The sequence below is a fragment of the Trachurus trachurus genome (genome assembly GCF_905171665.1).
Source record: "Trachurus trachurus genome assembly, chromosome: 18".
Classification (NCBI taxonomy): domain Eukaryota; kingdom Metazoa; phylum Chordata; class Actinopteri; order Carangiformes; family Carangidae; genus Trachurus; species Trachurus trachurus.
The window spans coordinates 2,191,011-2,214,071 of record NC_139909.1 but is presented as its reverse complement, the minus strand read 5'-3'; the positions used below and the strand labels follow the sequence as shown (position 1 = coordinate 2,214,071).

Below are 23,061 nucleotides of genomic sequence, written 5' to 3'. Positions count from 1 at the left end.
ACGAACCAGACTGGTCACATGACAGAGAAACACCATCAACCAGGAAGAAAACTAATATAGAACTGCACCGTCACACAAGGCAGCATCATGTCCCGCTGAGTGTCTGTTGTTAAACCGGTTATTAAACCATTAACCATTACATTAAAATGCTCTGAGTGTCTAATAATAATAATAATTATAATAATACATTTAATTTAGAGGCATCTGTTGTTAAATTGGTTATTAAACCATTAACCATTACATTAAAATGCTCTGAGTGTCTTGAGGCCGATCGGCAGCCCGATCCTCTTTGCCGATTGAGAGGGTGATGGACATGGCAGGTCTATAAAACACCCTGCATGTAACTACAGTAACTACAGTAACTACAGAGACAGAGAGTTCAGGTCTTACCTCCAGAGGACAGACACGGGGGGAGACACAGCAGGAGACACAGGGAGACCGACAACACCGAGGAGGAGCAACACATCTTCACAGCTGTGGAGGAGAAGATCGAGTCATGAAGGCGTCCGGTTCCCAGCAGCAGCAGGGGACTGGACCATCACTCTGAGGTTTTTACATGACAAGTGAACAGATCCTCAGCACCATGGGGAGCAGAGCTTTCAGTCGCTCTGCTCCCCGACTCTGGAACTCTTTACCATCTCACATCCGTAACATTGACTCTCTCCCTCTTTTCAAAACAAAAATCAAAACCCACCTGTTTCAAATTGCCTATCCACCCCACCACCCCTCACCCTAACACTTCCCTTTTATTCTGCACAGTTTTATTTATTTGTTCTTTTCATTATTACTGATGTGTTTATTGTTGTTTATTCTGTGCTTTTAATGTTGTTTATTCCGTGCTGTGTGTTTTGTTTTGGTATTGTTTATTGATGATTTATTCTGTGTTTTTGATGATTTTAACTGCTGTAAAGTGTCCTTGAGTGGCATGAAAGGCGCTTCTAAATAAAATTTATTATTATTATTATTATTATCTAACAGGACTGAGCATCCTCCTCTGCTTGGTCCCAGTCTGCATCAGTTGTTCAGGCTGAGACATTCATGCTAGTGTGCTGTCGCTGCCCCCTGGTGTATTTACTCACTTACTGCAGGCTGCTTTACTCTGAATGGACAACCAGGTGGTGTAACCCCAGTCTCAGACATGAGAACCATTCACCTCAGGCTGTTTCAACACAATTATCTCTTCTCTGACAGTATGAAGTCACTGTGTATGGACTGATCACACCTCATATAGCCTAGATTTACTGTAAACACCAACACCCAAGTGAATCCTAACAGGCTGAACTCTATATGTGTCAGGTGCCAGTGTATTCAAACCAATGAAAATCTTGGTTTTTGTTTCAGCTGATCTTTAGTGACATGTTTACAGATGGTACAGAATGAAAAATAGATATAGGCCTATAGGTTAATATTAATACCAGTAGAAAGAGAAAGAGATTTAAAAACGAACTATTTTCACAGTTCAGGTAACGTTATATTGTTGTGTAACAGTACAGCATATCACATTATTATTTAAGTGGTTGTTTAGTAAATGTAGGCTAGTTAAAACTTCACCCAGTCTCATTCCACTGTGTTTAAAAAAAAATCTTTTTAAAAATGTTTTTATGTGGACCTTGAGTCTGTAATAAAGTCTGTCTGTCTATCTATCTATCTATCTATCTATCTATCTATCTATCTATCTATCTATCTATCTATCTATCTATCTATCTAGAGTGTTTGTTTTTATAGACAATTATATACACACATAATAAACAGACTCACTCTCTTGTAATATTGTATTATATCTATCTATATATATGGCCATCTGAGCCTCATACAAAACCACTTAAAAAAAAGCTGAACTATCCATTTAAGTCACTAATTCAACAAATCAAAGCGCTATTAAAACATTACATTTCTGTACCATTTACAACCTTTTTTTAGTTTCTGTTCTTTCAGTATATTGTTTATATTTCTACTTGTTTCCTGGCTGTGGCTCAGAGCGGAACCAACAGATCTGGTCCGTGTTTCACCCGGACGTCGGACTTATTTCCCCCAGTGTGTACTTCCGGGTTCCCTCAGTCCTCGGCTTCATCAGTCGGATCTCTGAACCTTTAATCTTCTCACCTGGACCTTCACCTGCGTCAGTGCGACACGATGCGGACACTCCACGGCGCGCGGACAGGTGCATTATGTCTCAGAACCGACTTCCGGTTTGTTTAACTGACCAACCACAGACGTCACGAGCCTCCAGCTACAGACGCAGGTAACACTGAGTTTACATGTTTATGTTTATTATTTACGGTTCTCTTCTGCGGTTTGACGTTTTATCTTGAACCTGTAACACAGAGTTAGTGAATCAGTGGATTAGTTTAAACATAGGGGCAGTTTGTAACATTTTAAATTGCACCAATAAGAAATGAGATACAACCATGAAATTCATTATTTACTTGTTTTTTTTATGTTCCTCTCTGTCTACCAAAGGGAAAACGTAGGCTATATCTCATGCATTTCTGATTTTATCTGACATGATTCATTTTTGTATGAAAGTAAAAATGTTCATCATCAGTATTTTTCTCATTCCTCCTTAAAGCAGAAGTAAGTGATATTTTTGTGTTAATATAGGCTAAGTCTTATATCTTCCGACAGCAATCACTTACATAGAGTGTTTGGACTGAAACACGGGTCTGTCAGTCTCTCTGCTCTGCTCTGAGCCGAGGAGAAAACATTTATCGTATCCTACAGTTTTTATCCAATGAGGAGAGAGAACGGCATGCAGGGCTGTGTGTGCAGCCAAGGAACGCCGTGAATGTGGTGACGTAGGGACGAGGACTGTTATGGTGCGTTCAAGGAAACTCGTAACTCGTGTTTTTCCGACCGTGAAGTGGTACCAGTTCAATCTGGTACGAGTTCACGGGTCAGAAGTTACGAGTGGCCGTTATAATGACTTTCACCGGTAAAACAGGTCGGAGAAACACGAGTGGGTTGCCTGGAACGCTACAAAGTCGTAAGTTGTGACTTGAAGCTGTAATTTACGGTTTCAAAAGCCTGCCTGGAACGCAGCATTAGCGAAAACGACCGGACCACTCACTTCTGCTTTAACCTTTAATGTCTAATAATTGAAACACATCTAGTTTTGTTGACAGTTTTGTTGGCTATCATTTGCTATATTTGTCATATGTTACTAACTTTACTGCATCGGACTTAAGACCAGGTGGAAGCTATACTGTTAGATAGTTACTATGGATATGTACAGGTGTGTTATTAGTAGACTTTTATTATTAGACTCATGGTCCATTTAAAAAAGACAAGTAAACACACACACACATACAAATTTAAAGGAGACAGTCATACCAGTGTTTCCATATGGCTGACTGGTACCTCACAGCACTGAGAATAGAATTGGACAACAGCATTAAAGGGATAGTTCACCCAAAATTGAAATTTTACTCATTATGTCCTCCCCCTCATGTGGACTAAGGGCTGGGAGAAGTTTCAGAGTCCTCCGTGGCTTCTCTGAGTTACAGGGGGTCTCGGCGTAGCTGTGCATGTCCATATGATGGTTGCAAATGGATACCAACTGTCTTCGTAACAAAAAGACACACCAAAAAACATCCAAATACCTCCATGCTGCTCGTCTGTAATGTCCGTCTTGTATTGAAGTCCCAAAATCTCGCGAAATTTGTGCCCAAACTTTTATTTTAAAGTTTCATTTAAACTGTCCATTGCATTTGTTTCGGTTGTTTTCACTGTCCTGTCCTGTACGTATTTAATTTATTTATGTGAAAAGAAATGAACACACACACATCACCACAGAACGTTCCAATTATGTTTAAACATAAAATGGCAAATAAATGAATCTCTCATCTTGAATCTTGAATCTTGCAAAATTCTACTTTTGAGTAAATCTGGGATGAAAGTGGGGTAGTTTTTTTTCCCCATTGGATAATGCAGGCACACGGATTATACGTCACGTTGCTCACGATTCATCAGCCACTGATATTGGATTCGTCATCCGTTAATCAAACCTTTGAGACACACACACACACACCGAGCTCGGTCTCGCCCCAAGCTTTGAATATCCCGCCCACTCGATAACGACCAATCAAATTTGTTTTCCTTACTTGGGTAAACCTGTGCGGCAACTCGAGAAAACTCAGCGCGACAAACAGGACAAACGGCAATTTCTGTACACCTTTGATATTCAAGTTTACACAGGTAACAATGTGGGAGGAGCTGAACGTTTGTTCTGGTTCTACTGGATCTCATGGTTTTCTTCTACATACCTTTATATACTGTATAAAAAAATACATTTCTGGCCAACTATTGATCCTTGATCAACATGAATCAGAAAAACATGAACATGTTTTGTTGTATTATTGTATTGTTTTTTTATAAAGTAGCCTATATGTTTTTGGCTTTTCGCCTGTAATGGTTAGCACAATCGAGAGAGAGAGAGAGGAAATGGAAATGGAAATATGACTGAATAATTGTTACCAACTGAAGCTTTAAGTAGTAGGGGTTCAGCTTTGTACACAAATATATATATATATATATATATATTAGGGGTGCACCGAATGGCATTTTTTGGCCGAACCCGAATACCGAATAAAATCAAAACGCTTGGCCGAATAACCGAATAATACCGAATACCGAAAGTGGTTATAAAGTTTTTAAATAAAATATTTTTTTAAACTTAATTTTCAAAAAAGTAAATGTTTATTGACTATTCTGACAGTTTTTGAATATTCCAGTTGCCGTTGCTCATCAAAAAAGCACAACAAGTTAAATTCATTTAGGCCTATATCGGCCCATTGTGAGTGCTGAAAGATCTATGCAAGTACATAAAAAAAAACCCAAGTGTCTTTTAAAACAGTGGTTCCTAACCTTTCTTGGTCAGATTTTTTTAAATTCATCAATTAGGCTACTAGACATTTCAGGCGACCTCATTTGAATTTCAGGCGACCCGACGTGGGGTCCCGACCCCAAGGTTGGGAAACACTGTTTTAAAAGCTGTCGGCCACGGACAGAGTGGGCGACATGCTGGGACGAGGAACTTTCGTTTTAACTGCTGCAGTTGTCTCTTCCTCTCCTACTCAGCATGCTGTTCAGGGTGTTTGGTTTTTAAATGATTCATTAAAAGGCGCGTTCCTACAGGAACGGTTACCTGGCTCACTCAGCCCTCTCAGTGGCCGTGTCTCCGCTGCAGACAGGACGCACCGGGCTCTGAGCGACGTGCAACGGTGCGCGCGGTCGCTGTGCAGCTTTCCCCCCACTGCTCTTGTTGCTGTTGTTTTTCCAGCAGTAGGAGTCACTTACTAATAAAGCTCCATGGGGTTTAAAGGACAATTCCAGGCGAATTCAACTCTGGGGTGTATTTACCTATCATTTTAGGTCTAAAAGAATGAATCTGAAGATTTTCAGTTTAATTGCTCCTGTTTAGCGGTAGTTGCATCTGTCCCCGCATCCCCACGGCAGCAATGAATGGGAGTGGATGTAAGTTCCGCTGTTTAGGCTGTTTCCAGCCCTCAAAGCCGCAATTTTTTTCCACAGACAGCGTCAGATGGAGACTCAAACATGCACCGAGAAGTTTATTTACTTCAAGCAAGCCGGCATGTTTGTAAAACTAGATCTAATTCAAAGTCTCCCGGAGTCTCGCGCGAGACCCAGTTGCCGTGCGCGGTGTATTCAGGTGCAGTGGGAAAAGCTACCGTTTGTGTCATAAACACAGGAATATCAACTCTTGACTTGCTTCAAGTAAAAAAAACTTCTCGGCGCATGTTTGAGTAGCCACCTGACGCTGTCTGTGGAAAAAAATGTACACTTGAAGCAAATAAAGAGTTGATATTCCTGTGTTTATGACACAAGCGGGAGCTCCTACTGCGCCTGAATACACCAGCACGGCAACTGGGTCTCGCGCGAGACTCCGGGAGACTTTGAATTAGATCTAGTTTTACAAACATGCCGGCTTGTTGAAGTAAATAAACTTCTCGGTGCATGTTTGAGGAGCCATCTGACGCTGTCTGTGGAAAAAAATTGCGGCTTTGAGGGCTGGAAACAGCCTAAACAGCGGAACTTACATCCACTCCCATTCATTGCTGCCGTGGGGATGCGGGGACAGATGCAACTACCGCAAAACAGGAGCAATTAAACTGAAAATCTTCAGATTCATTCTTTTAGACCTAAAATGATAGGTAAATACACCCCAGAGTTGAATTCGCCTGGAATTGTCCTTTAAGCTGCCGTTTCGATCGTCGCGCGATCGCGTATTTATCAGACTTTTTTTTTTTATATATTCGGCCTTGCTTTGCGCTCATTCCACCGAAGGCCGAATGTTGCTTTTTTTGCAATATTCGGCTACCGATTATTCGGTGCACCCCTTATATATATATATATATATATATATATATATATATATATATATATATATATATATATATATATATATATATATATATATATATATATATTATGATCATAATAATGATTATAGTGATTATGTGACATCATTCAGTGTTTTAGTTTTACTGTAGAGTTTTGTTCTCAAAGGAACCAACGTTTCTGTTTCCTAAACCAGGTCCAGGTCCAGACCAGGATGAAGGAGGAAAACCAGGACCCGGATTATACCGACCAGGATTATTACAAGGTCGTGGTCAAGGAGGAAAACCAGGACCCGGATCCCGACGACCTGGACTCCTACAGGTTCGTTGTCAAGGAGGAAGACCAGGATCTGGATCACTATGATCAGGACCACGACAAGACCGGGATGAAGGAGGAGAACCAGGACCTGGACTTCACTGACCAAGACCAGAACATGATCAAGATAAAGGAGGAGAACCAGGACCTGGACTTCATTGACCAGGACCACGACCAGATCAGAGTAAAGGAGGAGAACCAGGACCAGAACCACCCGACCACGATCGAGGAGAACCAGGACCAAGATATCATTGACCAAGACCACCACACCACTGTCATGGAGGAGAACCTCACCGACGAGGATCAGGATCAGGACCAGGATCAGGACCAGGACCAGAGCAGAGGGTGTGTGGGTCCCACTGGTCAGCAGGTGAGTGTTGAGGGTCTCATCTTGTCTAGATGAATCGTAGGAACGTTTCATTGTTCTGCTTCTTCCCAGCTAGTTTGGATCTTCTGTTGATCTCAGGATGTTTTAGTTCTGGACCTGGTGTCAGACCCGGACCTCAGATTTTTTAGACCTCCGGACCAAACGACCTCAGGTGTTGGACCTCTAGATCAAGTGATCAGACTTGGACCTCAAGTTTTAGACCTCAAGACCAAACGATCTCAAGTTTTAGACCTCAGGACCAAACGATCTCAAGTTTTAGACCTCAGGACCAAACGATCTCATGTGCTTGACCTCAGGACCAAACGATCAGACTCGGACCTCAAGTTTTTGACCTCAGGACTAAACAATCTCAGGTTTTTGACCTCAGAACCAAACAATCTCAGGTTTTAGACCTCAGGACCAAACGATCTCAGGTTTTTGACCTCAGGACCAAACAATCTCAGGTTTTAGACCTCAGGACTAAACGGTCAGACCGCAGGAATCATAAACTCTTGTTATTCAATGCAAGTTTGATGCTGGTGAATCTGATCCCTCTCTCTCTGTCTTTCTCTTCCTGTTTGTCTGTCACTATAGAAACAGAGGCGTTCAAAGACTGAGAAGAAGCTGCACAGTAACCAGAGGCAGCACAGGTGTGAGCACTGTGGGAGCACTTTCACATCCTCAGGTAACTTAAAGACCCACCTGAGGATCCACACGGGGGAGAAACCCTTCAGCTGCGACCAGTGTGGGAACTGCTTCTCCACCTCCAGCCACTTAAAGACTCACCAGTGGATCCACACGGGGGAGAAACCCTTCAGCTGCGAGTACTGCGGGAACACCTTCACCGCCATCAGCAGCTTAAAGAACCACCAGAGGATCCACACCGGGGAGAAGCCTTACGTCTGCGGCCAGTGTGGAGCGGCGTTCAGTAGGTTGTACCACCTCAAGTCGCACCAACACACTCACACCGAAGCCAAGCCGTACAGCTGCGACACCTGTGGGAAGGTGTTCTCCCTGGCGGATCGGCTCCGGAGACATCAGCTCATCCACTCTGGAGAGAAACCGCACAGCTGCGACCAGTGCGGGAAGTCGTTCGTCAAGTTGAGTAATCTCAAAGTCCACCGTCGCGTCCACCTCGGGGAGAAGCCGTACTGGTGCGACCAGTGCGGGAACAGCTTCTCCAGTCTGAGCAACTTAAAGACTCACCAGCGCATCCACACCGGGGAGAAGCCGTACAGGTGCGCTCAGTGCGGGAAGGCCTTCATGACCTCCTGCAGTCTGAAACGCCACCAGCGCATCCACTCCAGCGAGCGGCCGTACAGCTGCGACCAGTGCGGGAAGACCTACGTGACGGCGAAGGAGCTGGACACCCACCGGCGGCTGCACTCCGGAGACAAACCCTACAGCTGCGACCTGTGTGGGAAAGCATTCGCTACGGTGAGCAGGTTAAAACCTCACCGGCGCATCCACACTGGGGAGAAACCGTACACCTGCGACGTGTGCGGGAAGGCCTTCGTCACGCTGAGTCAGCTGAAACCGCACCAGAGGACTCACACCGGAGAGAAACCCTACGTCTGCGACCAGTGCGGGAAAGCGTTCGCGTCCTCGAGTCAGTGCATCGTCCACCAGCGCGTCCACACCGGGGAGAAGCCGTACAGCTGTGGACAGTGTGCAGCTGTCTTCTCCCAGTCGGGGGATCTGAAGAACCACCAGAGGAGCCACACCGGGGAGAAGCCGTTCGTCTGTGAGCAGTGTGGCAAAGCGTTCAGCAGGTCCAGCAGCCTGAAGAACCACCAGCGCCAGAACCACAGCTAGAACCAGGACTCTGGGCCGACACTGAGACCGATTAAAAAGATATTGACTCTAATAACGTCATGTATGAAGATTGAAATGTTGTCCGTGGAATCATGTTGTAGTTCCTGAACTCTGCTCACTGTATTCTGTGATCATGTTGTTTCTTCAGTGTGTGTTTCAACAAGATCAGGTTTATGACAGGTTCAGCACGTGATGTCATCATGATGTCATTACGCAATCATGTTGTGACTGTGTTTTTATAACAACTGCAGCTGTAATCGGTGTGTTACCTGCACTACATTCAGTTTCCACAGCTCCAAAGGAAGAAGCTGTTGTGACTGGAAAAATAAACTGAAACTCTTCAACACTTGAACATTATTGGACTGTTTTGTGTTTTTGAGTGTGTGAACATGTGTCCCCTTTTAATTTTGAACTGATCTGGATTGACAAGCAACACACTGATGATGACCAAGTCAAACAACCACAACTGTCACTTTAACAGGACAGGGCCTCTGATACAGCGACAGGTGACAGGTGCAGGAAGTCGAGACAGACACTGTTTACCACTAAAGTTTATTAATTCGTACGTTAATTTGTAGGAGACTGACCCAAAATCACAATAATCTGTCACCTTATCACATATTGTAACATAACTTCATTAAACACACACTAATTGTCCACCACACAGATGGTAGGACTCAGTAATGTTCTCCTGTCTTCATCCATCGTTTATCAGCTTCTTCACCTTCATCTTCTTCAGCTTCTCGCTTGTCGAAGTCAGATTTTGTCAATGATGACAGATTGACTGACAGACCAATCAGACTGGTTGATCCAACTCCTCCAACAGAGGAGTTAGATCAATGGAGCTTCTTCTGTTCCTCATGTCGACTGTCTTCTCTGTGGAGGAGACAGAAGACAGTGAGACAGACACAGGTGATGATGTCTGTGTCTTCTACAGCGTTCTCTCTGTAGAGGACACAGAAACAAACAACCAGAGACAAAAAACAACAACTCTGACCTTTGACCTTGAGCTCCACTCTTGTCCCTCTCAGTAAGTCTCCATCCTTATTGTAGATTCTGCAGTAGTATTCTCCTCTGTCTCCGACTCTGGGCTTTTTCAGGATCAGACTGAAGTCTCCAGTCTTCATCAGGTCTTCATTCATCCTTGTTCTGCCTCTGTAAACCCGGTCCTGTTCTACAGAACCGTTCTGATACACATGGACCTTCCCTTTGTCTCTGTCCCTCCACTCTACTCTGATGTCTTCAGGCAGGTCAGCTCTGGTCTTGAAGGACAGCTGGACAGACTCTGCCCCGTCCTCTACCTCCACCTCCACCTGTTTTTCTGAGAAACAACAAACCACATGATGATGTCACCAGTCAGTATCAGCAGGTTTTAATCTGTGATTTGATTTCAACTGGTTCATCTTTGACATTAATTATCTTGTGGTCAGTTCTCTGTCAGTATTGAAGATTTCTACTTGATCAAACTCTGACCCAGAATTGACAGCAGCATTCAGCGGCAGCCAGCATTTATTGAAAATCACAGCCAAACATGAGAGACACTCAGCAACCTTGAAACATAAAAAAAAACAACCTTGGACTCAGAGTTTCAGGCTTTAATAGTTTGATCAAAACAGGTTATGGATCATGTCTCCTAAGTCGTTAACTTGTCTATGACCTGATATTGCAGCTCTGATTTCAACTGGTTCATCTTTGACAGGGAGGAGACAAAACCAGAGAGACAGAGACAAACAAACAACTAGTGACAAATAACCAGAGACAAACAATCAGAGACAAAAAAAAAAACTACAACTCTGACCTTTGACCTTCAGAATCACTCTTGTCCCTCTCAGGAAGTCTCCATCCTTGTTGTAGATGCTGCAGCTGTATTCCCCTGTGTCTCTGACTCTGAGGTCTTTCAGCTTCAGACTGAAGTCTCCAGTCTTCATCAGGTCGTTCTTCATCTCTGTTCGGCCTCTGTAAACCTGCTCCTGTTCTACAGAACCGTTCTGATACACATGGACCTTCTTGTTCTTTTTGTCCATCCACTCTACTGTGATGTCTTCAGGCAGGTCAGGTGTGGTCTTGAAGGACAGCTGGACAGACTCTGCCCCGTCCTCCACCTCCATCTCCACCTGTTTTTCTGAGAGACAACAATCCACATGATGATGTCACCAGACAGTAGCAGCAGGTTTTAATCTGTGATTTGAACCAGAGCTCTGATTTCAACAGGTTCATCTTTGACATGAATTATCTTGTGGTCAGTTCTCTGTCAGTATTGAAGATTACTTGATCAAACTCTGAACAAAGCAGCATTTAGCAGCAGCCAGAATTCATTGAAAATCACAGCCAAACATGACAGAACCCCAAAACCTAACCCTGGACTCAGAGGTTCAGCCTTTAATAGTCTAATCAAAGCAGATTATAGATCATCTCTCTTAAAGGGGAATTACCGTTTTTTACAATCTGGACCTTATTTCTAGCATAAAATACGATCATGTCCTCACCCAGATAACTTTGGTGTCATTACAAGTGGTTGTGATGAAATGAGCTCCAGCCGAGAGCCGCGTATATCCGTATAATGGAGTCTACAGGGCAGCAGAATGCAGCCTCTAAATAACACATTATCTGCAGAGAAACTCCTTCATTTCACCAATATTTAGTTCTGATAGGCTAGTGCTATTCCCCTCTGAGTCTGGGGTTAGCTGTTATCAACATCCGGGGTCTGTAGGTTGACCTACTGACCTCTGACCTGGATGATGTCATCTCTGAACGCAGTGCGGCTTGTTTACCTGAAAGTTGCTACTACTAATGCTACGGTTCGTTTCTGTGTGTTTCTGAATTGTCAGAACAAAATGAGCAGCTGGATGAAGTTCAGCTTCCACAGGCTTCCTCTCCTCAACCTGGACTCACTAAAGCTCCGGCTAGTTGAGATAAAAATGGACCCGAATGCCGAAGCAGAATGATTATTATCAGAATGAGCCGCGCAGCGCTCAGAGATCTTCCCCTTTAAGTTCTTGACCTGTTTCCACCATGTCTTGTATTATTGTTATGACTGGACGGGCAATCATGACGGCCTCAGTCTGAAGTCCTGATAATATTTCCACTTTGTGACAAGTTTCTGGGAGCAGGGTACAAACATCTTAACAGACCCACTTGTTTTCACTGAGAAACCACACACATGACAGTTCTACCATGAGAGGAGGCAAATCAAGTGAGGACAACAAACCAGAGACAAAGGAACAACTCTGACCTTTGTCCTTGACATTGACTACTGTCCCTCTCAGTAAGTCTCTGTGCTTGTTGTAGATTCTGCAGGTGTATCGTCCTTTGTCTGTCTCTCTGAGGTGTTTCAGGATCAGACTGAAGTCTCCAGTCTTCATCAGGTCTTCAGGCATCTCTGTTCGGCCTCTGTAAACCTGGTCCTGTTCTACAGAACCGTTCTGATACACATGGACCTTCCTGTAGAATCTGTCCATCCACTCCACTGTGACGTCTTCAGTCAGGCCAGCTGTGGTCTTGAACGGCAGGACAGACTCCACCTCCACCTCCACATGTAGGTCTAAGAGGCAACAAACCACGTGATTAGTTTAGATTAGATTACACGTTATTGTGATTGCACATGTCACAAGTACAAGGCAGTGAAATGCGAATTTGGTAAGTGCATAAGCGAATATATGTCATCAGATCAGACAAAAGCAGCAGGTTTAATCTCTGACCTGATACTACAGCTCTGATTTAACCTGGTTTAACAGAGAGACAGAGACAACCAACTAAAGACAAACAAACAACCAGACACAAACAAACTAGAAAACAAACAAACAACCAGGAAAAAACAAACAACTAGAGACAAGCAAACAAAGACAAAAAAAACAAATAAAGACAAACTCCAGACACAAACAAGCAACTAGAGATAAACAACTAGAGACTAACAAACAGCCTGAGACAAACAAACAACTAGTGACAAACAGCTCTGACCTTTGACCTTAAGAGACACTATTGTCCCTCTCAGTAAGTCTCTGTCCTTGTTGTAGATTCTGCAGGTGTATTGTCCTCTGTCTGTGACTGTGGGGTGTTTCAGCTTCAGACTGAAGTCTCCAGTCTTCATCAGGTCTTCATTCATCTCTGTTCTGTCTCTATAAACCTGGTCCTGTTCTACAGAACCGTTCTGATATACATGGACCTTCCTGTTGTTTCTGTCCGTCCACTCCACTCTGACGTCTCCTGGCAGGTCAGATGTGGTCTTGAAGGGCAGCAAGACAGACTCTGCTCCTGACTCCACCTCCTCCTGTTGGACTGAGAGACAACAAACCACATCTTTGAAATGAAAGGGATAAAACCAGAGAGACAGAGACAAACAAACAACTCTGACCTTTGACCTTGAGAGTCATGGTTTTCTGTCTCAGTAAGTCTCCATTCTTGTTGTAGATTCTACAAGTGAATCTTCCTGTGTCTCTGACTGTGATGTGTCTCAGTTTCAGACTGAAGTCTCTCGTCTTCATCAGGTCTTCATTCATCTCTGTTCTGTCTCTGTAATCCAGGTGCTGTTCTTCAGGCTGGTCAGAACCATTCTCATACACATGGACCTTCCTGTTGCCTCCATCCGTCCACTCCACTCTGACGTCTCCAGGCAGCTCAGCTTTGGTCTTGAAGGACAGCCAGACAGACTCCTTCCCCTCCTCCACCTCCACCTGTTGGTCTGAGAGACAACAAACCACATGATGATGTCATCAGACAGCAGCAGGTTTTAATCTCCGACAAAGCTGTAAAGGAAACTGAAGGGCAGAACCAGAAGCAGAACCAGAGGAACAGTGGACACATGTAGAAGCTGATGCTGCGTCTGGTTCCTGCAGTGTTGTGTTGGTACTGAGCAGAGCTGAACAGAACCTGAACCTGACACCAACCACTACTGGACAGAATGAAGAGAAGAAAGGAGGGAGGAGCTCATGTTGTCAACTCTCACCTGGGACCCAGAGATTCACTCTTTTCTCCTTTAGTAAGTCTCCATTCTTGCTGTAGACTCCACAGCTGTATTCTCCTCTGTCTGTGACTCTGGGCTCTTTCAGGATCAGACTGTAGTCTCCAGTCTTCAGGTCTTTCTTCATCTCTGTTCGGCCTCTGTAAACCTGGTCCTGTTTTACAGAACCGTTCTGATACACATGGACCTTCCTGTTGTCTTCGTCCATCCACTCCACTCTGACGTCTTCAGGGAGGTCAGCTGTGGTACAACAGGTGTCAGTCCACCTGAAGGGCAGCAGGACAGACTCCTCCCACTCCTCCTTCACCTCCACCCATTGTCCTGAAAGACAACAAAGCACATGATGATGTCATCAGACAGTAGTAAATGACCACAAAGCTGTAGAGCAGGGGTACTCGAATACATTTGTCGAAGGGCCAGAATTTTTCTTAACAGACACCTTGGGGGCCGCACATTCAAATAGGCCTAGATTGAAATTAAATTCACCTTTTTCGTCTAATAATTGAAATATTTTTATTTTACTTGTAAGCACATAATTTTTATTTATACACTTCATGGTGTTTTGTATGATATAAAATGAAAAATCTTGATATTATCATATCATCATTTACATATCATGCTGGAGCTTTACACTGCTGACTTGTATCCTCAGACATGCCCTGTGATTTTCAACTTAAATATGACCTGACCATCACAGGACATGTCTGACTCTGTTCTGAGGATACAAGTCATTGGTCCTGAAATGTGTGTTTCTCTTCTATAATACACATTCTACATCTCGGAGGCGATGTCTTTCCACACATAGGCTTCCTTCACCTTTCAAACGAGGCAGAGCTCAGTGGGAAACAGTAGGAGAGACACAGGCCGATGGAACAGGGACACAACACCGGGGGAGAAGCAGACTTACAGTCCAGCCCGCTCCCCAAATTTTCACGCATGGTGATTTGGGTTCGTCTGCGTTTCTGTATCCCAGTGCAGGGCCTCACAGGCACACACAAACGCTCCGCACGTGTTTCCATGTCCCAGCGCTTTGACTTACAGGCCCACGGAGCCCGAGAAATACAGTATACAGTAATATGTAAACTAGTAGAACTCAGTCACGGGTCTGATTGGAAGTGACTGATTTTGAGTACCGCTGCTGTAGAGGAACCTGAAGGACAGAACCAGAACCAGAGGAAGAGGAAGAGTGGACAGATGTAGAAGCTGATGCTGCGTCTGGTTCCTGCAGTGTTGAGGGTACGAGTGAGTTGGTACTGAGCAGAGCTGAGCAGAACCTGAACCTGACACCAACCTCTATAAACAGCTGCCAGCTTGGCTACAAGACAGGAGGAGGAGGGTATGGGAGAATTATCCTATCTTTAATCAAGTGCATTTGAATGCGAGCAAAATTTTTGTGTGCAAGAAGGAGAAATGTGAGCACAGGCATGTGATTTTTGAGTTCGAGCACACATTTTGAAAAAAAGCAGCAGACATTTAAGTGCAAGCACAAAATGTGAGCATGAGGAGAAAAAATCTGAGCGAAGGAACTGTGTCGCTGAAAAGGAATGAAATCGTGCTCTCAAACTGAAAATCTATGCACTTGATTAAAGATAAGATAATTCTTCCATAGGAGGGAGGAACAGATAGAGGGAGGAGAGAGGAGGGGGAAGAGGAGGTAGGGAGGAGGAGGAAGGACGAGGGAGAGGGAGGGGGAGGTCTTGTGGTCAACTCTCACCTGGCACCCAGAGATTCATCCTTCTCTCTCTCAGGACTCTGTCCTTGTTGTAGACTCTGCAGGTGTATTCTCCTGTGTCTCTGAATCTGAGGTGTTTCAGCTTCAGACTGAGGTCTCCAGTCTTCATCAGGTCTTTCTTCATCTCTGTTCTGTCTCTGTAAACCTGGTCCTGTTCTTTAGGCTTGACAGAACCGTTCTGATACACATGGACCTTCCTGTTGTCTCTGTCAGTCCACTCCACTCTGATGTCTTCAGGCAGGTCAGCTGTGGTACGACAGGTGTCAGTCCACCTGAAGGGCAGCAGGACAGACTCCTCTTCCTCCTTCACCTCCACCCATTGTCCTCCTGAAAGACAACAAAGCACATGATGATCTCATCAGACAGCAGTCTGATGACCACAAAGTTGTAGAGGAACCTGAAGGACAGAACCAGAACCAGAATTAGAAGCAGAGTAGTCTGAACTGATGGAAGTGTACTGCTGTGATTAGCCTTCTGATTCACCAGAATGAGCCACCCGGCGGAAGTCCCGCCTTCCTGTTGGAGTTTTCACAGTTCCCTCGGGGAAAGGAAACAACAACAGGAGCCATGGATATTTTGATATGACTGTAAAATATTCAATAGTATGTTTATGCCATTTGCTCCAAGAAGGACGTTCTGGCTTGTTTGCTGACCAGCGACGGCATAGTTTTATCTATCAAGCTTGGCCCATCGTCTTCAGTGAGCTAACGAGGCTAACGCCTATTCCCCACCCAACTACCGGCAATATTTTGCAAGCACACTGTTACTGTGGCAACGCCCACAACGATTTTGATTGGTTGAAAGAAATCCAAATGGCCGGGGCGTGATATTTTTTTCCCCAGATGGTAGGGGAAGGTACCGCCATTTTCGGAAGGGGAAGGGGGGAGGTCATGTTGTCAACTCTCACCTGGCACCCAGAGATTCACCCTTTTTTCTGTCAGTAATTCTCTGTCCTTGTTGTAGACTCTGCCGGTGTATTCTCCTGTGTCTTTCACTCTGGGGTGTTTCAGCTTCAGACTGAAGTCTCCAGTCTTCATCAGGTCTTTCTTCATCTCTGTTCGGCCTTTGTAAACCAGGTTCTGTTCTTTAGGCTGGTCAGAACCGTTCTGATACACATGGACCTTCCTGTTGTCTTCGTCCATCCACTCCAGTCTGACATCTTCAGGGAGGTCAGCTGTAGGAAAACAGGTTATCATCTTCACCCACCAGGTGTCAGTCCACCTGAAGGGCAGCAGGACAGACTCCTCCCCCTCCTTCACCTCCACCCATTGTCCTGAAAGACAACAAACCACATGATGAATCCACAGAAGACAGACTGCGACACACTGTCGGACACAATTTTACCCAAAGCTCATCTCTATAGGAAATAGGAAGTTACCTACCTTTTATGATTAATTTCCTTTTATGAATTTTAAGGCAGAAGACGACACCAAGGGAAACATTCAGGAGAACCAGGAGAAGAAAGAAAACGAAGGCTTCAGCTGTGTCAGAGTTTTCTTCTGTGGACGACATGAACATAAACAACATGACCTTTACATACCCTTGTGACCCTGGTCCAAATTTAAGTCATCCCTAACCTTTGACCCACTAGCTGCCATTAGCTGACAACCAGGAAGCTGCCACCCAAGGAAGCCAAGGGTGCAGGACCCTTGGCTTCCTTGCTCACAGCGACCCTCCTAAACATCACGGCATAGCCCCCTTGGTGTTGAGGCTCCAGCACTCCATTCAGACTGTATTTCCTTTTCTTGGCTGGTAAGTGTTTTGTGTTGATTTTGGCGACCCCTGTGGACATAAGCGGTAGGATTCTTTGTGGATCCTGTCCCAGTATCAGTCACGATGAAAATATAGCGATGATATTGAGCTGAGTTTGTAGCTACTCGCTAGCGTAGCAACAACTCAATGTTAATTTATAGCCCCGTCAAATACTTAATTTCGTCCGGTGGGTGGAGCGATCCATCCACTGTTACGCTATTTAGAAACATCCTATCTTCCCACCAATGGCCTCATTAGCTGAAAGAGAAATCAGCAGAAACAAGAGACTTTTGCATATCCAATCAATAGTTCTTTGTAGGGTCTTTAATATAATATAATATGGCATGCCATAAATCTAAAGAAAACTTTTTTCTCCACCATCAGAGAACCCATTCTTACAGTTTAAATGAGCCATCCTTGATAGCCTAGGTTGCTGCTGGGCAGCGTTTTTTCCCTCCAGGTGGACATTCCCATACCCAGAGTGATGTGACATCAGGTGAAAACTATGAATCAGCTCTGAACTCTGACCTGAATCCTTGACCTCTGACTGTATGTACCACAGGTGTTAGGGTGTGTTGCTGACCTTTGACCTTCAGTTGTATGACTCTCAGTGTCCGTTCATTTCCAAATGCTGAGATGATGCAGGTGTAGTTGCCGCTGTCAGAGAGTCGGAGGTTCTTCAGAGTGAGACTGAGGTCTCCAGTGGTCAGAGCGTCAGTGCTCATGGACGTCCTGGTACTGTAGACCTGATTCTGGTGTTTGAAATCATCACGCAGCTCGAGTCTCCGGTGGACATTGGAAGGACTGAGGTCATTGCGTCTCCATGTTACTGTGGGGTATCTGGGTAAAGGAGACTCCTCACAGGGCAACAGGACTGACCTCCATCTGTAGACTTCCACAGTGTCTCCATCCCTGAACTCTGAGGACAGAGACAGGAACATGGATCAGTGATGTCTGCATGTCCAAGACAGACCTGCAGCCAATTGAAGTAAAAGAGCAGCTGGAAGCAGGAAACCAGAGAACATGAACCAGGAGGAGCTTCCTCTCTTTGAAGGTCAATGCTGAGCAGAGTCTGTCCTGACACCTGGTGGGTTCACAAAGGAGGGCACACTATTCAAACTGCAAAACTTTACCATCGTCCTCTTTGCCTAACAGTGACACTGCATGACAGTGACAGTGCTGCCCTGCGTACTATGCGACCATCTTCGTGCATCAAAGTGGTTGCTTTTGTACCTCGGGCCATGAGAGACCTTGGCAAAACATCATTCTCCTACCATGCACCATGGTCTTGGAATAACAAAAAAAAATCTTAAACTGAATTTTTTTTACTCTATAAATGATTTTAAGTGTATTATAAAGAATGCAGTGAGGGAGAAGTGTCACTGTTTTTCTGGTGTAAACTGTGTGGGAGTATCAGAGTTTTTGTTTTATTGTTTATTGTATATCTTGTATGGGCTGATTTCCCTTGTAAAAGACATTTCTGATCTCAATGGGATTTCCTGGTTAAATAAAGGTAAATAAAAACAATAAACTACTGCCTACTGCCAATTGTTTCAGCCCAACTCTACCACAGCATCCACCTGCAGGCTCTGGGAAAGTTATGCAATCAATCACCACTCCAATGTTTAGGCTTTTTAATTAAATATATCTATTTAGGGAGTGATGAGCTCAGAGACTACATTCAAAACTCCAAATGTATACTAAAGCTGCAAACATTGGAATCGTGAGTTGTCTGACAAAACTGAGGTTGCCCCAACATCAGTGCAGCCCCCAAGTCCCAGACAGTGAGACACTGTCAGCAGCTAACGGCTAACTGACAACATGTAGGAGCTAATAGGTGCGTTCGAGATGAGCCAGGCGTGCGCAGAATCGCACAATGCATGCCGGTTAGATTTGTGTCCGACTTGATCCCGACTTGCTCTGACGTCATGCACGCGCCTGCAACGATAACCTCACGAGATCAAGGCGGCCGCAGCTTTTAGAGCCAGGCGCCGCAGTTGCTCTCCACCGACTGCTACCGCCTGCAGCCTCAGGGCATGATGGGAAACGCGCCGGATACTACGTGTTGTTGTATAATGCTAGATTATATGAATCTCATGTTGTAGGCCTACTGCTTAAAAAAAATAAGTCAAACTTATGTCATGAGAAATATATTGGTTATTTATTGGACAATTGCAGTAGCCTACAGCATAAGAAATATATATTTTGGTGACTTCCTGTTTGTATTGACAGCGGCTGGAAACTGTCCGACTTGACTGCAGCTTTCTGTCACCGCTGCTGCTGCTGCCGCCTGCTCTCGCCGACCGTCCAGGCGAGGCGCAGTTCATCTCGAACGCACCTAATGTCTAACCCTAACCTTTACACTGGGAGACCACAGGCCCCACACACACACACACACACACACACACATACAACATACCACGTGTGTTAATAAACCCTTTATACATCATGATGGTGAAAAGAACAGCAGCAGCAAACAGGAGAACCTTGAACCAGACTCGAAAATGCCCTGTAGTTAACACAAACAACAACACAAGATTAAAAATGTTCATAAAAAATGAAACATTAACTTTTAATTCTACTGACACACTCATATACAAACCCCCAGTGTTCTTCATGTCTTTACAAATTCCAACACAGACAAAAACACCATAACCCATGAGAGACAGGAGAGTCAGGACGCTCAGGATAAACAGCAGAGTAATGCTCCCGGCTGGAGAAGGTTCTGTAATAGACACAAAGAACATGAGATTAAATGAGTTTTCAGCTCCTATGTCAGTCAACAGTGATGTGAGCATGAGTCCTTCAGACCAATCAGAGACTCAGAGGCCTGGTCATACATACATTTTCTTTCATCAATTAATTCAACCACTTCACTATTCTTCTTCAACTGTTCCTATCTTGCTTTCAGAATTTCTCCTCAACTTAATATACTGGCCTTTACAGGCCTTTTACTGTATATGCAAAACAGGCAACTGGGGGTGTGTTGGAAGCCATTGATGGTAAATCATGGCATGGTCAGAAGACTCATGCACATGCGCACAATTTCAGGATGTTTGAGATGTGTGAGGAAAGAACACTAGGACTACTGGGACTATATGTACGTGGTGTTTTATAAATCCAACTGAAAGACTGCATATGCAAGTTTCCTGTTTATGCGGATTTCTAAACCTAAATATACACAGTTTTATACATTTGGCCCCTGATGTTTGTTCCCATGAGTGGTCCACTACAGTCTTCACATCTTCATCGCATACACACACACACACACACACACACACACACACACACACACACACACACACACACACACACACACACACACACACACACACACACACACTACATACCCACTGTTTTCTCAGTCACAAGACAGGCACAGCTGACAAAAAATATAGCAGCAACCACGAGAAACTTAAGAGCCATGATCCAGACTGGAGGACGTTCTGTAGTCGACACAAACAACAACAACAACATGAGATTCAAATATTAACAACCAATGAAACATTTAAACAACATTTCTTATCAATTCACGACAGAGTTCACTACTGACCTCTCACCTCACTCTACAGCTTTGACATCACACTAACTTCCATTCATTTCCAGGATAATTCAATTCAATTCAACAACATGAGTTATACCACACACACACAAATACACAAACACACACTCTACCTCGTTTGTTCTTCCTTTTATACCCAATGCCAATCCAAACAGCAGTAGCCAATGAGAACAGAAGAGCACAGACTGCACTAAGAATGTGGAACTGGTTTACAGGATATTCTGCGGTCAAAACAAACAACAACATGGGATTAAGATATCAATGAACACATTTATTATGAGTCCTTATGACCTTTGACCTGTCTCTGCAGCTCTGACCTTTGACGCCCAGTGTTACTCTCTGCCTCTCCTCTCGTCCCTCCCCTCTGATGATGCAGGTGTAGTCGCCACTGTCTCTGGTGGTGGGCTTCTCCAGAGTCAGACTGAGGTCTCCAGTCCTCAGAGCATCATCCCTCATGGACGTCCGTCCTCTGTAGTTCTGGTTCTGGTCTGTGAGTTTGTCTCCATCTGGCTCATGCTGATGGACGGTTGGAGGTTGGAGGTTGGAGCGGCTCCACTCCACTAAAGGTTTGCTCAGGTCAAACGTGGGATAGTTACATGGCAGCAGGACAGACTCCACCCCCTCATATATCTCCACAGCTGAGGCATGCTGGGAAACTGAGGACACAGACAGAGGTGAGACAGAAACCAGAACGTCGACCCGTGTTTCACCATCAACCTCGTCATGTCTGAAACAGATTTTCCCCACTCAGCGACACACCCACTGAGAACCAAACTCTATAACTCTCTTACTCTTATCAGGTTATCAAAAGAATAATATTAATGAGTATTATGTAAAGTATGCAAGGTTGCTTATGATGTGTGAGGGACATGGTAATCTTAATGGCAACCTCCTGGTGGTGTGGAGGGGCGGGGAGGGCCTTGAAAAAGTGGTTACCCCTGGGGCCATGGTGCTTTAATGCAGTGCAGGCCTGGTTGATGCTACAGTGATATTATATTATGAAAATAAAGCATTAGTAGAAACATGGAATGGATTTTTTTCTTCATCTCCAACAAAAAAACAAAGTCATCAACAGTGGTGGGTACACCACCACAAACATGTCCATGGGTCAATCAGTTATCATGTGACCAAAGGATGTCCCCTTCTCAGCCTTTCTGTGTCTTTTCCACTATCTCTGTGTCTGTGTGTCCTCACAAGTCCACTGAATAAAAACATACAACAGGTTGGACGAGTTAGTGAAGCGGCCAGCCAATCAGGACAAAGCTCTAAAGGAGCCTGTCAGGTTTAATGGCATGTGGCATGGTGATGAGAGATCTTTATTTATCTCGTTTATGGGAAATTCACTTGTTACAACAAGCAAGAGTGAAGAATAGAATAGAATAGAATAGAATAGATTTCTTTTACCTGGTTAAATAAAGGATAAATAAAAATAAAAAAAAAGAATAGAACAGAATATATGAAAAAAAGAGACACACTGTGCTGAATACGACACATGCTGCTGATCAACACTTTGTTCCTAGAAAACATGAGAGCGAAATATGAATGCCGATCAATCAGATCAGAGCTGGAGGTTTTTCTTACCATGAAGGAGCATCACAAACACCACAAACATCTTCATCTCTGTCCTGAAGCCACTGACGGACCATCAGGACTGTCTTTCCTCTGACTTCCTCACTGCTCTCTGCTCTTTCACTTCTACCTGAACAGGTGGGTGGTGGGCGGGGCTCAAAGCATGATGCAGGTTTATCAAGCAGGAAGTGGGACAAAGACAATTCTGTAGCACCATAAAAAACTGTTTTGTAAAGTCAAGTTTACAGATGTTACTGGTTCAAAATTGCGGGGTTTTTCCTGCACTGCAGGATCGCGTGATCGCGTGACTTTTCACCACAACTGTTTTCCTCTAGGTGACAGCACCGTACTAAATACTGCTCAGACGTTTTGGGGACAATGCTGACAGCCTGATAGCCGCGATTAGGAGTGGCGCTGTTCATGATACAGAATACAAGAGGATGAAAGGAGAACTAGCTGCAGACAGTAAATAATATAGTAGCCTAGTTTTTCAATGACAAAATGTAACGACGGCAGCTACAGTAGACTATAGCCCACGTCTCACTCTCTTTTTTCGGTCATCTGTCTCGTCATCTCCAAAATGTGTTTTTAAAATGAGCCAACTACAGTACTGTGCAGTAGTGCCGCAGATTTCT

At 44.4% G+C, this 23,061-nt stretch overlaps 3 protein-coding genes across 3 annotated transcripts in view; 1 reads left to right on the top strand and 2 right to left on the bottom strand.

Moving 5' to 3' along the window:
* The window catches only part of LOC311001380 (uncharacterized protein), a 199,170-nt gene that overhangs the window by 151,097 nt on the left and 25,012 nt on the right, over nt 1-23,061 (bottom strand). The gene's annotated exons all lie outside the window — the stretch shown is intronic.
* LOC311001525 (uncharacterized protein) overlaps nt 1-23,061 on the bottom strand; it is a gene marked incomplete at its 3' end in the record, with an annotated part of 36,225 nt that overhangs the window by 4,979 nt on the left and 8,185 nt on the right. The window lies entirely within an intron of this gene.
* On the top strand, nt 2,064-8,854 carry LOC311001448 (uncharacterized protein; the record flags this gene model as incomplete). The annotated part of the gene is made up of 3 exons (XM_083992534.1): nt 2,064-2,242; nt 6,554-7,042; nt 7,634-8,854. The coding sequence occupies exons 2-3, from the start codon at nt 6,572-6,574 to the stop codon at nt 8,852-8,854; spliced, it is 1,692 nt and encodes a 563-aa protein (XP_083848660.1). The 5' UTR covers nt 2,064-2,242; nt 6,554-6,571.